The sequence below is a fragment of the Podarcis pityusensis genome (assembly GCF_964106645.2).
Source record: "Podarcis pityusensis genome assembly, chromosome: 8".
Lineage (NCBI taxonomy): Eukaryota > Metazoa > Chordata > Lepidosauria > Squamata > Lacertidae > Podarcis > Podarcis pityusensis.
Window position 1 is genome coordinate 39,631,713 of NC_138033.1, and position 16,775 is coordinate 39,648,487.

The 16,775-nt window shown below is 44.2% G+C and overlaps 1 protein-coding gene across 1 annotated transcript in view; it reads right to left on the reverse strand.

The window, feature by feature from the left end:
* Positions 1 to 5,907: 5,907 nt before the first annotated feature.
* SMPD3 (sphingomyelin phosphodiesterase 3) overlaps positions 5,908 to 16,775 on the reverse strand; it is a 137,775-nt gene continuing 126,907 nt past the window's right edge. Inside the window, exon 9 of the mRNA XM_081015848.1 lies at positions 5,908 to 16,356. Coding sequence (XP_080871974.1) covers positions 16,255 to 16,356 — 102 coding nt within the window. The 3' untranslated portion in view covers positions 5,908 to 16,254. The remainder of the gene's footprint in view (positions 16,357 to 16,775) is intronic.

Here is a 16,775-nt window from a genome sequence, read left to right on the forward strand (position 1 = left end):
CCTCTCCATTCTTAAGGAAATCAGCCCTGAGTGCTCACTGGAAGGACAGATCCTGAAGCTGAGGCTCCAATACTTTGGCCACCTCATGAGAAGAGAAGACTCCCTGGAAAAGACCCTGATGTTGGGAAAGATGGAGGGCACAAGGAGAAGGGCACGACAGAGGACGAGATGGTTGGACAGTGTTCTTGAAGCTACCAGCATGAGTTTGACCAAACTGCGGGAGACAGTGGAGGACAGGGGTGCCTGGCGTGCTCTGGTCCATGGGGTCACAAAGAGTCAGACACGACTAAACGACTAAACAACAACTAATGGTGAACTCATTCTCTGAGTGAATCCTTTTTGTAGCATAAGCCATCCACACAAGGAGGAATGGGAATGCAGCATAGTTTGCAGAAATACAAAAATTATTTGGGGGAAGCCCAAAGGGTTAGGGCTGGGCTCATTGACTGTTGTGGTGTGTGGGAATGGAGTATCCTAGAAAAGGGTTACTGGCTTACTGGAACCCTGAACAGGAATACTCTGCATGGCAACATTTTGTTGCAAGTCCCACTTGTTTTTAAATAATTAAACTACTATGAACCTATAAAGGTAAAGGTACCCCTGCCCGTACGGGCCAGTCGTGTCCGACTCTAGGGTTATGCACCAATCTCACTTAAGAGGCCGGGGGCCAGGGCTGTCCGGAGACACTTCCGGGTCACGTGGCCAGCGTGACGAAGCTGCTCTGGCGAGCCGGCACCAGCGCAGCACACGGAAATGCCGTTTACCTTCCCGCTAGAAAGCGGTCCCTATTTATCTACTTGCACTTAAGAGTGCTTTCGAACTGCTAGGTGGGCAGGAGCTGGGACCGAACAACGGGAGCTCACCCCGCCACGGGGATTCGAACCGCTGACCATGCGATCGGCAAGCCCTAGGCGCAGAGGTTTTACCCACAGCGCCACCCGCGTCCTGCCTATGAACCTATAGGCATGCCTAAAGTGCCACTTCCGATGAAGCTCACTGGGTGACCCTGGGCCCAGTCACCATCTCACTCTAACCTGCCTCACAGGATTTTTTGTAAGGATACATTTAAAGGAGCAGAAAGATATAGGATTATAAAATGCCCCCCAGCTACTCCCCCCCCCATGAATGGGGAAACGCACCTACATCACCCACTGCTATGCTCACACACAGAAGGAAGCTGTTTGCACCCTTCCTCTGTTCAGAACTGGCATCCAGTGAAATGTGGGCATGCTTCAGGGGGCATATTCCATGTAGGCAGTCCTTGCATTGTGGATTTTTGAGGGGATATTTACTGAGACATTTCCTGGCACCATAAGAGGTACTACTAGCAGGCATATTGGTGCCTGTGATTGCAGCATGGGTGACCCATCCTCTTAAAAGCTTGGGAGAATCCTTTGTGGTGCCCCGCAAAGCAGCTTCCAGTTCATATTCTGTTGAGTCATAAACACAAAGCAGAAAGAAATAGGACTTTTTACAGTTGTGCTCCCCTCTTTCACTATTACCACTGAACAGCAGTGTGTTTGTCACAATGCAGCAGTGAATGTATGAGCCGGTCCCTTTCTCGGTGATATGTACAAGGTTTTGTTCTGATGCTGCAGAACAAGTGCTGGTTAATGTTCAACGTGTATATCTGTAAGGCAAATTCCATTTTAGTTCAGTGAATAAGGGTGCTCGGACATCAATACTGGCTATGCTAATGACCCCAACCATTAGTGCCTGAGCTCATCTGGATTCTGGTTCTTCATCCTGAGCTGTGTAAGTGCTTTGGGGGAAGCTATATGCTTTCTCAACATCTATGAGTTTAGGGCTTAGAAGACCTTTGCCTGTAAATGAGGCACATCATCTTAGATGTATGTGTTAATTAAGGATAGGCGAATGCCTCTTTTTGATTAATTGGTGTTCTGTCTTACCAAGACACTCAGAAACACAAAAACTGAGCAACTTATCTCAAGGCCCGGCTCCCTCTCCTCAGTTGCAACCTGAGATCTTGTCCCCGATTGGTTTGGATTGTACACCTCTGTCCCTTTTGACCCTCTTTTACTGCCTTTGAACTTGACCCTTGAAGCACAAACCTGGCTCTACCTGATTTGGATCAACAGCAAGCTACCTACCCCTTCTGTCCCCCAAATTCAACCACCTGGGACAGAGCCTTGCTGAGCCATGACAGATTAGCAGTACATCCTAAAAAATATGAATCATTTGTTTCAACATGAATGGTTCAAAAGCAATAATAATTGCAATGCCCCCAACTTTCACATTCATCAAAATCCTCTGAAAGATCTGCATTTTAGGGCCAGTCCTACCATTAAACAAAGTGAGGCAGCTGCCTTAGGTCAGTAGAACACAAAAAAGGAGGGGGCATGCTTGATCGGTGCTGTTAGCAATAATTACTTGCAAATAAACATTCATGAGTGCACTTGAAGCTCCTGATTCTTCTTTTGCAGGATGCCTGACATCACATATAACATCATTTGTGAGTCAGGTGGGTTTGGTGTTAAGGGAAATTGCCTCACGGACCAAATTAGGACCCTGGACCAGAGGTATCCTACCACTGCCCAGTATATAAAGCTAGCACTGTTCTTTGAACACCCCCATATAAGACCACTTAGGAGGCTGGTTTAATTCCCAAGAATGAACATTTGTGGTCTTGGGGGGCCTCCTTTATTGAAAGCTGAAGTGCTCAAGTCAGGCATTTTGACTGTAAATGGGATACTAGCAATACTGAAAGCAGCAGCTAGGGAGATGTTGTCTTGTCTCACAAGATGTGTGTGTTTGTGTGTGTAAGAGAGAGCTCATTAAAAACAACAACGTCCTGTGCATGGTCTTATTAGCCTGAGTTCTATTGATTTCCTTTTTCTCTGACGAGAGAAGAAACACAGATTTCAGCTCAGCTTGCCCGTATGGCTTCTGAGAAAAATTCAGGGGAAAGGGGGCAGAAAAGCAAGCCGGATGCTTTGGCTTTGGTGCTTGTGTTGCAATCAATAGAAGTCAAACTCCTTCGAGCTTGTGTGCATTTGATGAATTTCAGCTGATTTGGGAGCCTGGACCGACCTCGGATCAATACTAACTTGCTCAAGGGCCGGCCTCTAAATAACAAAGGCAGCAGAGTTTTGATCCACACAGAAGGACGTGTCAGCTTAATGAAGTTTTGTGAGTGCAATTAGCTTTGAAGTTAGGGGTGAAATTCGGGTCTGGCAGATTCAGACGAGGCTCAAATTGGTGTTTCTGCTATTGATTCCTATTGATAGGACACTGGGAGAGTCAGATCCCCGTGACTGGGACTCAAAAGACTGAGACAAAAATTACATCCCTATCCGATACCTCCCATTCCTATTTTCAAGACCACCTTGTATAAACAGTATTGTATAAATGCCACCTGTATTATTATTAATTGAATTTATACACTGCCCTATACCCGGAGGTCTGAGGGCGGTTCACAGAAAAGATCAACATAAAAACCACAGTATATATAATCAAAATAAAAACAACAACCCAATAACCCCCCCCCCCCAAAGAGCCACATTTTAAAAGGGTATAGGATGTCAATCAGATCAACCAAAGGCCTGGTTCAAAAGGAACGTTTTTGCCTGGCCCCTAAAGGTGTATAATGAAGGCGCCAGGCAAACTTCCCTGGGGAGAGCATTCTGCAGACGGGGAGCCACTGCAGAGAAGGCCCATTGCGTGGACAGGCGGAGTCCCCCCAACTCTCAGGCGACCCCCGAGCGGAATAATGACTCAAGACAACGTGCTAGGGGATTAAAATTGGCCACAACTTTATTAAATTTCAGATGTAGGGAGACCTTGTCTCAGGCATTGGGCGTTTATCTTTCACAGTCCCCAGCTGGGGATCTGGGAGACATCAGGGTTATCCAGAATGTGTGGGGATTGGGCTGGCTCTGGAGAACATATGTTCAAGCAGAGAGCCCGCCCCCCCGTTTCACCGCCGTTGGAGGGGAGAGCAATGACAACCTCTCGGCGTATGGCCAGTGCCTCCCCTCAAGACCCCTTTAAAGGGGAACCCTGGGATCACCACCGCCAGGGGGGCGTGGGTCACCACTTCACAGGCCCCCCCCCATTTAAGAAGATAAAGGATTCTGCCCAAGGCCTGAAACCGCCATTCTGTGGTTCCCAGCAACTGGTATTTAGAGGCAGATTGCCTCCGACAGTTATTGCAGATGCATAGAACCAGGTGGTTCCATTCTGGAAACATTTAGTGGACTTTTTTTTAATTACTACAGCAGAACATAAAACCTTAATCTTTACAGTGGTACCTCAGGTTAAGAACTTAATTCGTTCTGGAGGTCCGTTCTTAACCTGAAACTGTTCTTAAACTGAGGTACCACTTTATAGCTAATGGGGCCTCTCGCTGCTGCTGCGCTGCCAGCACGCAATTTCTGTTCTCATCCTGAAGCAAAGTTCTTAACCTGAGGTACTACAGGTATTTCTGGGTTGGCGGAGTCTGTAACCTGAAGCTTCTGTAACCCGAGGTACCACTGTATTTGCAGGGCTTGGGAGGGGGCAGAAAATGGTTCTTCCTTTCTCTTACAAATTGTAATGTTTTGACGGCTATGTTGCCATTGTGCTGTTTCCTGGTTTTAATATAGTTAATTTCATTTAAAGGTTGGATTTTAATATTTTAAGTACATGCCGCCTAACAATCATGGGTGTTGCTTCTGTACATACAGCCCCAATGGTCCCTTCCGCACCTGGAAAGAGCCCTGACTGCAAACAAGCCCAGTGCACACTAAGCCGGCCCCAAGCCTCAGAGGCTAATGGTTCAAGCCACAAAATCCCTGAGTCTGGCAGGCCTGCATTTCCCACTTGAATGCCTGTCATTTTAGAATCTGTTTCAAACATGGGAAACCCTGATTCTAGCTCAGAATCCCCCCAAACCTGTTGGATTCTGGCAATTGGGTTGTGTTTGTTCTCCTATATTGCAATTTTTATAGAATTATTAAATCCCTTTTTATTTGCTGAGTACTTTCCCTATCCTTGGGGAATTCTGTGTCCCGGGCTTTAATGGTGGATTCCAGCCCTGCAATCATGGAAATGTATAGCCACGTTCCTTGCTGTCATCATCAGAGCCAGGTGACAACTTTTAAAGGAAAGAGTTCTAAGTCAAAATGGTTGATATTTCTATCTATTTCTCGTGGAAATGTCTATTGTCTCCCCCTCTTTTTTTCTTTTTCTTTTGCTGTGGCTGTACTGATAACCCCGCACTGTGTCTGATGTTTATGGTCTGTAGACCAAGTAAATTGAAGTAAACATATTGTAGATTTTTCTTACACTGATGTGGCCAGATTGCACCAAATGTGGCAAACCACATACACCATATATGTAGTGCATATATGGTGCCACAACCATGTCCTTGATGCCTTTGGAGGTTCACTTCTGTTTAGAAATATGAGGGTGAGATATGTGTTTTACATCAGATGTTCTGCCCCTTCTTTCACACTAATATCTTGCCCATAGAATCCAGAATAGACAGAAGGTGTATTTTTTAGCCTTAAAATTTTATTATATCATTTGCATCAACCATATTCCTTTCAGCACCATAGAAGTGAAGAAGAAAGACTTCTCTTCATTTGCCAAAATATCTTTTAAAAAAGAGAGAGAGGTGTAAGCTGATTTCATTTCATTACACACAAAGAAATGGATGGAACATTTTAATTTGGCTTTCTTTAATATATATTTATATATTATATATAATCATAACAAAAATGCCAGAAGGTTTGTATGTGCTTACCATATAAAAACATTAGTTTTTAGAAGGATACAATACAGAAAAAATCATTGAAATTAAAAAAGTTTTTTTTTAGGCTTTCTAAATCTATTAATACAATATTTAAAAAGACAAAGATTCATAGTTAAACTGTGTGCAGGTTATGGACAAAGGAGAATGACCGCTTTAGTAATACCAGATTTATTTATTTTTTTAAAAAAGATTAATCTGTCTTGTCTCTGAAAACAGTTAAATTGGGAATTTTTCTATTACACAGTTTGAAGTCTACACAAACTCCCTTTCCCCAGCTGGACAGAGACAGGCAACATTTCACTCTGTGAGCTGGGCCGATATGTGTTGACTAGCAGATTTGCATTCCAGGCTAAGCATATGTTAAAATGGACTGGGCTGATTCTATGAGACTGCAGCCACTCATAAGGGACTCAGGGAAGTTGCTTCCAGCTGCAGTAGCATGGTCATCGATTGAGTATTCCATAATGGTAAGAAGAGAGGACTTTTTGTCTGGAAAAGATGTGGCAATGGAAGAGAAGAAAGAGAAGGAGGGGGAGAAAGAGAAAAAGAAAAAGGAGGAGGAGGGGCAGAAGGAAGATGAGAAGGAGAAGAACAATAAAAAATTGGAGCAGGAGAAACAGAAAGAGAAGATGAATGAGACTGAGGAGACATTGGAAGAGGAGGAGAGCATATTTTAGGGCTCACGTTTCTGGAATCATGGCAATCTAGAACATTATGAGAACTGCCTGTCTGATCAGATCAAAGGTCCATCTAGTCTGGCATTTTCTCACCAAAGGTGGTCAACCAGCTACCTCTGGGAAACTTAAGAGCGAGACATGACGACTTCTCTCCTGCTGTTTGTCCACAGTGCCCAGTACTCAAACTGCATCTGAACACGGAGGGTCTATCGAGCTACTGTGGCTGCTTGCTGTTACGTATACTAGGTGATGTCTGAGATAGTGGCCTAGTTCAGATACAGAACGATCTCAGTCTGACAAACCATAGCTTACCAGAAGAAGAGGTTTGGGCATGCATTACCTGCTTTGTTCCCTCCTTTGTCTCTTACAACTTTATACAGTGCTTCTCAGGCTTGTTTCACTATTTTATATCTGATCTGGGAAACTGCGGTTTAAGATCTAATTAGAAGCCAGGATTGTGAAACACAGTGTGAATGTAGTTGGAAGTGAAACCACAGTTTCCCACTACTGTGGTTTAACAAACCCCAGCAGTATTGAAACAAGGCAAGAGAAAGGAGGGCGCTTTCAGGAAATGCTGCTGATTCTCTGTCTGGTTTTTCAGACTAAGATCACTACAGCTGAATAAGGCTGGACACTCTGTGAATCCTGTAACTTGGGCAGACCTCAATTTTTCAAGAAGCACAGAGCCCCTGCTGCTTATTGTCTCTCAGTGATTCTTGGTGACGTGTATCCTATGACACAACCATTAATGTGGTTCATTATGCTGTATGTTTCCCCGCCCCCATGCCGCACAATCAACTATTGTGTGCCAAGGAATGTGCAGTGTGGTGTTGTCATGCTACATGTTGTGTTATATGAAGAAGCAGGAAACAGATATGCAATAAACCCAACTCTGTGTCTCTCATAAAGTCTACTTCTGCCATGAAAGAACAAGCTGATACTAAGTATACACGTCCTTCCCTCCCTATTTCATTACACTTGATCAACATAGTAGCGCCTGTCTCCATCCTGGTGCCCTCCAGATGCTGCTGAACTACAACTCCCATCATCCCTGACCATTGGCCATGCTGGTTGGGACTGACAGGAGTTGGAGAAGAACTGCTTGCATGCAGAAGGTCCCAGGTTTAATCCTTGGCATCTTTAGGTAGGGCTACAGGGGACCCCTGCTAGAAGCACCAGATGGACAGACTCTATATAAGGGAGCACCTTTTGCACATAACCTCTGGTGAGGACTAGGTTGTAGCTAACACGCAGCATCAGTTGCTAAATATTATTTAACAAAGCTATCAGACCCAACAAATTTTTAAAATTCCATCTAGCGACAGCAGGCATGGCAAGGGGGAGTCATTAGGTTATGTACTTTGCACTAATAAGCACAGTATTAATAGGGAAGGAAGGAGAGCACTTACAGAATATCAGACAGCAGTAGCTGCAGACAGGAAGTTGAGTCCAATATTTCTCAAGAGAGGAAGTTGTGAAGGTGGGAGTGTTCTTATGGACTGTATGTAAAGAGCACGGATAGCCAGCACAATGCCCTCAAGATGTTGAGGACCACAATTCCCACAATCCCTGGGCATGCTGGCTTGGGCAGATGGAATTTGAAGTCTAAAGCAGTGGAAGCACATCACATTGGTGACCCTTAACAACGAGTATATCCAGTTGGAAACCATATTATATGATTAATCACAGTCACTCAGTAACTGATAGTGCAGTCCTATTCCTGTTTGCTCAAACACAAGTCCCACTGAGTTAAATAGGACTGACTCCTAGGTAAGAGGGCTGTGAATTTATAGACTGAGGGGCCCTGAGCATATTCTTGAATGTAATTCAGCTTGAGCAGGAGTTTTCCCTTAAGTAGCCAGGGGGGCTGATGCCCTGTAATTGCCTAAGAAGAACTAGGGATGTGGAGAGGCTCTCTTGGAAACATAGTTGGTCTTGTTTAATTTCTCTCATTAAAAACCCCTTCCTTCCTTCCTTCCTTCCTTCCTTCCTTCCTTCCTTCCTTCCTTCCTTGACATTCCTAATACTTTTCTCTGGAGCAGGAATCAACCAAAAATGACCTTGAAGGATCACTTTAAATGAAATCTGTTGATCCCTCTGACACCTGGATTTTTCTCACTGCAGGGAGTTTTCTCACCAGTCCTATACCCCCTGTACTTGGATTCCTAATGCTGACTGGTGAATGGCAGGTCACAGCACACCATGGCCTAGCAACCTGTTTATTGTGAGTCCAAACAAGCATGTTTGTAAAACTCTTTGCTCAATGTTTTTCAAAACTTTTTTTCTTCCCTTAAAATCCCCTAAATGTTTCTCCTAACAAGGGACCAACAAATTCACTTTCAAAATGTCCTTGGTGAAATTCCATGGCAACTCTAAAAAGGACAATGAAGTATCCTGTATCTAAGGGGATTCGTGGTAGTGTTATATAATACTTTAAGAATAGCATAGTGCTGTCTCAGGCTATACTTCCTAGATACATATCATGTACCATGATGCTAGATCCCACAGGACTCTGAAGAGGAGCAAGATTCAGGACACTTTCCTCAGGAGAGAATATTCAGTAGCTGGTCCTGTGATCTCCTGCCTAGAGGATGTTGACCTACAGCCAACCTTGGACTTAGAGGATGAGACTACTGTTCTTCAACCTTAAGTCCCCAGATGGTGTTGGACTCCAACTCCCATCATTCCCAACCAGCATATCCAACAGCACCTGGGTACTCAAGGTTGAAGAGAAATGTTCTAGACCTCACAGAAGCCAAAGGACATAGAATTGGGTGAGGGCCTCTTAAGGAATGTAGGTGTCTCCTTCAAGGAGGTGGGGCTCAATGCAGAATAGGTCTTGCCTGCTTTAGAAGGCCTCAGATGGCTTCAGCTCCCTATTGTGGCAACATCTTTCACAACTCAGCCAGCAAGACCTACTGAGAACTGTCCAGGGTTCTTATTCCTGGATAGAGAGACCTGCCATTACCACCTGTCTGGATTTAACTATACTTGACCCTGCCCAGAACCATATGTTCCCATTTTCCTGGAGTTCAAAAATTCCACCCATTTTCAAAGCTTTATGGTTCGCAGGATACTTGTAGAGTTCTATAAATTATGCAGGCAGCACTAACCTTGGTCTCATCCTCCCTTAGGGAGCAAGTATCTCATTGAGTCATGAGTGGCTTTGAGGAGATGCAGATGGTTTCTGCTCCTTTGAATTTGATTCTCCCATTTAAACAGGCCTTTGGGGAGCTCGTTGAGTCGACCAGTTAACCATTTTGAACGGTCGGCATGAGCCAAACCTGAGGTGGCTTTCATAATAAATCCTCTATCTCTAGTATCACTTTGCTGGCGTTGTGCATGTGCACATGATGCCTGTTCAAATGTCAACATTTCCTAGTCTTAGAAAAACACTTGAGGGAGTCCCTTTGGTAGGGAACTGGCTAGTTGTAGAAGTGTGGGAAATCAAGTTCTTAGGAACCAATGCCTAAATACAAAGTGCAGACACATATTAACACAGTTATGATTGGTGTGCATGTGAATAAATCAGGGCATTTTCCCTTGCAACATACAGGGGAGCCAATGGGAAAGGACTGTGTTATATCCATGGTTAGTTCTACTCAGAGTAAACCCACTGGACATGGCTAACTTAGGTCCTTTAATTTCAGTTGGCCTACTCTGACTAGAGCTTGGTTGGTGATAACCCTTTGTGACACTCTGTGCATGAACTGGAGACTTATAAATTCAACATACATCAGAGCCTGTGCTCAGCTTCCTCTGGCTCAGCCTGGTGTTTTCCAGATGTTCGGGCTACAACCCCTGTGGCCACTGGCTGAGGCTGATGGGAGCTGTAGTTCAAAACACCTGGAGGGCAGCAGGTTGGGGAAGGCTGGTCTGGGGCAAGGCATGGCAACCAGAATCAGTCATGCAGCTCAGGGACTGCCTTTATCTGCAGGACTGGGATGGCATGCACAGGATTCAATAGCCACATTTCAACTAGGGATTAAGGACAAGGTGACAAAGGGCACACCATGTTCACCACCTTCGCATAAGTTCAAGATTTCTCCCCTCCCCAACAAATAGGGAGGAGAAGGTGGTATTCAGTGACAACTGAAACAGCTCCTGTGACTTCCTCCCACCAATGGGTTATGTGGAATACTGGAATATGCTCTAAGATATGGGTGTTTTATCCTTCCATCTGGTGTCCACATCACTGAAAATAAAAATGGATCCTAAGGGACTTTAGGCCATGTACATAATACAGCTGTTGTCTGGACAAAATGTAAATTTGCAATAACAGGAAAGAATGTGATCACAGATGTACAGAATTTACTTTTCTTTTTCAAAACACTGATCTCTGGAATGAGAAGTATATTTCTTCCATTTGCCCTCAAATAGGATTCCAGCTCTTCCATAGCATATCAAGGCAGCAGAAGGCACAAGGTCAATGCACTAATAAGGCAAAGGAATACGATTCCCAGCCTAAAAGTTTCCCCAAAGTTTGACCCACAATACTATTCAATGGTTACGAATGACATTGTTGTTGATTAATCCAAAAGTATCTACCTCTTTTTACAACTATCAAATTTTCTACAGTTTTAAAAATGGAGAATATCCAAGAATGATAAACTCTGAGAAAGTTTACTTCAAAACTGACCCTGACCCCCCCCCGAAAAGAAACCCCACAACTCACACAAAAAAGAAATCTCAATGCATCTAAATTTGAAAGGGGAAGAAGGAAAAACCTGGTTTCGTTTTCTTTCTTTCTTTCTTTCTTTCTTTCTTTCTTTCTTTCTTTCTTTCTTTTTTTATAGAAAAGCAAGAATTCCCAGAAAGTAACCTGTAATTTAGACAGTTAGCTTTTGTGGGTTTTTAAAACTGTAAATAGTGTAGCACAGTTTGGCAGTAATTGGTACAATTGCTTATAGACCACACAGCATGTCTACTTCAGCTACTCACAGAATGTGGATATCTGGTGGTAATTTACACAGCTTAAAGGGAGCTATTTAAATACTGCGCCTTGGCTTAGTTTTACTGCTAGTGGTAAACATTCTAGACAGAGATGGTGGGCAGCATATGAGCTGTAATTCATAGTGCTTTGGACAGAAAAAAGTTAATAAAATACAAGCAAAACAGAAAAGTAGAATGAGAAGCAATGTGGCAGATAAAACCATCAGTCAGGTTTAGCTTGGGCCATGAACTAGAAAATCCATTGGTTCATGCCCCTGTAGAGAAAGTTTGATGCAATGAAGACAGATGAATATGTGGGGAGGGAGCATTTTTCTTTTCTCTCTCATAGAATCAGAAAGTCGGAAGGGACCCCATGGGTCATCTAGTCCAGCCCCCTGTAATGCAGGAATCTCAACATGCAGTCCCTCATCCAATTTGAAACCATACTGGACCCTGCTTAGCTTTACAAATGTGCTAGCAGTTTTTATTGCAGATTGATTTCTGTTCTGGGCGATGAAATCCTATTTGCTCCTGGTCATCACCACCACAGGGGTTGGTACAGTCCATAAAGGTGCTTTGATTTGGACATGATCCAAACTAGCCCTGATTAATACACTTTCTGTCTCTGTTTCCTTGGAACATGCAAAGCAGCCCTGTGGGTGCTAGTCATCTAGGGCAAATGGGCTCTGCCCCACCAACCTCACAGCCTGCCTGCCTTTTTTCTTACAATGGCTTGTGGCACTGACCGTCAGCTTCCGCCTTTGTAGAACACAGCAGGGAGGAGGATGGGAACAAATGTAGAGCCAGTTGGCACCGCCTGTCATTGTCTCGGGCTCTGCCTACAGTTGGCCTCCCTGCCTTCCACCCTGTCTCAGTTTGCACCATTGGTGGTGCCTTAGCAGGTCTGCTGCAATCTCTGCTCACAGCTATTTGCTTTCTGGAGTTCCCTGCTTTTGAATGGCCTGATCAGGCATCTGTGGAAGTTTTACTATTGCTTAGGCTTTCAAAGCATGGGAGGAGAAAGGTGATTCCCCTTAAAGCTGAGGCAGTCAAGTCTCCTTCTCTACGAGGGTTGTGGAAAGGCAAATTTCTTCCCACTCTGATATCTCCAGAATTTTGCAGGTGCAATGATGTGCTACAGGCTATGGCCCACCTGTAGCAAGCCTTTGCAGTCATTATGGACTTCATTTCGGAACCTGGTACAGATCCCATTGTCCAAGTCAGTTTTCAAATCCCTTTTAGAGCCATTTCAAGTGCACCTACCCTGACTTTTACAGAGAAAACCCCATGACTGATTTTTTTTTATTATGTTTGCACTGTATTCCATTTCTCCAGAAATGCTTGCATCATTTCCAATCAGTTCTCTCTGATCCACCAGTCTTTTATTTCATCTTCCTTGATTTCTTGTTCTTTGTTTTTCAGGAGAGGCAAAGAAAAACCCTGCTTCTGGAGCCATCTGGTTCTATGGTACATCTTGTTCAATCTCACAGCCATAGCACTGAGATCTGTTGCCAGATTCTGAGACATGCTCTCCACCGAGGATGGCCCCCAATTAGTGCATCTGTACAAAGATACACTAACTGGGGGCTTACCCTTCCCTCCCGAGATGATCCAAAATGTTGCACTGGTTGCACTGGCAACAACCTCTGTCGCCCTTAGCTGCAGAACCGCAGAATTATGAAGCATTACGAAATCAGAGATTTCGCTAAAGACTGGTGGGGAGGCTTGGCTCAATCTATGCTACACCCTAATGTATTTTGGCAACCGTGGAGCTGAACAGGCAACAATAGTGCCTCCCAGTGTACCTAATACATGACAGGAACATGTCTCAGTGTGCATAATGCTGAATGACAAGCCCACAACTGCTTAAGCATATTTGAAAATTCTGCCTCCGAGTTCAAGAGGGATATGAAAAGCAGATTGGGTTGATCTATAACATTTGATCTTCCACCATTTATAAGTGGCAATACTATTTTGGAGAGGTACAGATTCTTCCTGCTCTGGAAGGTGTGCTTGTCACTTCTAAAAAAGGAAAGTGTCACATCAGAAGTGCAGACTAGGAGAGAAACAGATTGTTGCAGGTGAGGGTCTATTCAGAGTTCATAAAATAAATTTGTGTTCAGGTAGGAAATAGATAATAGTGTCTGGGTACTTATTCATGAACTTTATAGATGCCTGTGGGAAACCAGCAAGCAGGATTCAAACACAAGATCATGGCTAGTAGCCATCAATAGACTTCTCCTTCATTCTAACTCTCCAGTCTAATTCTCTTTTAAAGCCATCTAAATTGGTGGTCGTCTCTGCCTCCTGTGAGTGTTGCAAGTGAATGAGCTTATAAACGAATGAGGTGCTGTGACTGGACAGTGGAAGTCATGTTTAGGCCACGCTGCCCCAGAAGCCACTCCCTCTATCAATGGGTGGGCAGGGAACACTTGATGGTTCTTAGTGGGGGAAACTCGGGCACTCTGCATGTGTTTAAAGACACTCTTTCCTTCATACATGCTGTACAAACCCTGCTGTGGGAAGAGGGGTGGGGTTCAGAAATTTCAGTCCACCACCTCAAATCAAGCTGAACCACCAAGCTGGGGGAGCGGGGCAGGAATGGCACAAGAGAAGAGCGAGCAAACAAATCTTCTGCAACAAAAGTTAAGAGGTACAAATGGTAATGTGTGAGATCTTCCTCTCCTTGAAGTGACAGGCACATCTTCCACATGTGGCACTTTTAATCTGTCTGATTCAGAATTTACAGAACTTTCCTACTGTGTCTTGCTATGCGCTTCTGGTGAAGTTGCTTGTGTTTTAGCTAAGGCCCTCCACCACCTATTTCCTTGCATTGCTCTCTCTGTTCTCACAATGAATGAGGACTAATATACACATCACTAGAGTAGCCACTGTTTCCCTGTGACTGGTTCCCATGTTGCTCTGATCGTGCTCAAATGAAGAAATCCCACTGGGATGGGCAGGCAGAACAGGAAGCAACTGCATTGGTGCTATACCTCCTTGAGGGTTGATAGCACTGGTGTGGTTGCATTGCACATGACCCATCTGTTCCATGCGATTCCTTCATCCAGACAGCACTGGAACTGCGTTGGATTCAGCCGTGCCACTTTGTTGACATATTCAGTAGGTCTATGGGCCAATTCAGGCATTCAGCAGACTCCATTGGTCATGTTTCCCTTGTGGTTGTGATGGCTGGGTTTACATAGTTCAATTCTCCTGCTCACCACCTATAGAAAACTAACACACTAGAGAGAAGGTTTAGGCTAGCCTTTCCCCTGACATACTACCTTTCCATGTGCTGAGAACCATCTTTTGGTGGAGGAATGTTCCAATATTCACATAACTGAGGTGGGTTCCATAGTCTACGCCAACGTTACATGTGTTTATTCATAAATCCAATCTGTTCCTGTTCCATATTAATCTGTTGTTTTTTTTTAAAAAAAACTGCACAAGAATTTGTATTTCAGTATTTTGATATGGATTTCAATATGCATTTCATCACAAAATATTTAAGTATGTATTTTGTCTCAATGTATGCATTTTATTCTAAAATATGCATTATTAAATGCATTTTGGTATCACAAAAGTTCAGAACCTGAAGGGTAATTATGGCCCCATCCACACAGAAGTTGCTGCAGATCAGGTCAGAGCCACCAGAGAGTCAGAGCAGACAATGTTGAGATAGATTATTAGACTGATGGGGTTGTATCCAAGAAAGCACAGAAGCACAGCAGAACCTCCTTCCCTTCCTTCCTTCCTGGGCATCCCAAAATCTGCTCTGGAGGGTTGGGGAGGAACCCCAAACAGGTTTTGGGGAAGGGAAGGAGAACGAGGGGCAACTCCATTCCACTTTGTTAGATACAACTTATTGTCTGGTGGTGACATAAGACAGCTTTGAAAGTTTGTGTGCCAAACCTCTCATACTGCAAGCTGCAATGGACCAGTCCAGGAAAGATGCCGCCACTTGTATCTGCCACATCTGCCATAGTATCTTCTGAAATCTTATCTCCAGGATTGCATTGGTAGAGAATACTTTAGGATTTGGCCCTACTGTTTTGACAGTTGCCTGCTTATAGGCAATATGACACTGTTTTCCAAACCTGGGTTTTGAAGGTCCTAAGAATGCTGTCGCCAGGATGCTTTGGGTTCTGAATTACCATTGCCATCCTTCTCGTTTCCCCTACCTGCCCACCCACCTCCACCCCAATGGTACCTCACTGACCATTCCATTCCTAAGTGAGTGGCATGCAATGTGGAGGCATGCTTCTGACGCAGGCATGCTACTACAACATTAACAGGCTAAAAAGAAAAAAGGAAAGGAAAGGGGGTGGGGAAGAAAAGGATTTTTTTTAAAAAAAGAAGAAGAGAGAAATTAAGCATTAGCTCATTAAGGATATATAAAGAAATGATTCGAAAACTCGCTTTTGGAGCAGCACTAACACAGAGACTGATTACAAACTAAATTGTGCTATATATCAGTATATATATAAAAAAACATTGTTTTGTAAGAATGGCACTGGTTCAAAAGAATTGGGACTTCTACCTTTGTTCCTTTTAAGTCCACAGTGAAAGTATAGAAATACAGGCTTGCCCGGTTGCCTGGCAACTCGTGACGCTTGTGGGTGGGCTGACACCCCCCTCCCTTCCCCATCTCCCCATGCACACATTCACATACGTTCTCTGCTTCCCTTTTTAACATCTTCCTAACAGGATGCAAATGGAGAGGAATCTGAAAAGCAGGTAGAATCGCAGCCAGAGGATAGTCTGAGTCAAGCCTGGTCTGGAGGGGGTGGGGGCATCCGAAAAATCCCACACTCTGTCTTGCATCTTGGTCACAAGTTTGGAAGTTCCCTCCTCTACACACTTGGGGGACAAAAAACCGGTCCTTTTTTAAGGATCCTCTTCTCCCGTTGAAACCATCAGGCGCATGGCAACAGGCAGGTGATCAGTTAAGCCTGCCAGCTGAGTAATGAAACTGAACTCTTCCACTTCCTGTGGAGGAACAGCAAAAGAAATGACTTTTAAAAAGAGCTCTATGGTGTGTGTGTGTGTGTGTGTGTGTGTGTGTCCCCACCACTTTTAAGGTTTCAGATGAAAATAAACATATCAGAAGAGCCTGGATCAGGCCAAAGACCCAAATAGTCCAGTGCTCTGTTCTCATAGTGACCTACAGAACTCTGCCCACCTGTGGGTCCCAGGAACTGCTCTTCAGAGGAATCCTGCCTCTAACAGTGGGATGAGAACATTGCCATCGTGGCAAGTACCTGCTGATAGCCTTGTATCCCATGAATTTATCTAATCCTCTTTTAAAGCCATCCATATGGGTGACCACCGTGACTTCTTGTGGGAGCTAATTCCACAGTTTAACTATTTGCTGTGTGGAAAAAGTCCTGTCTTTTGCCTGACCTGAA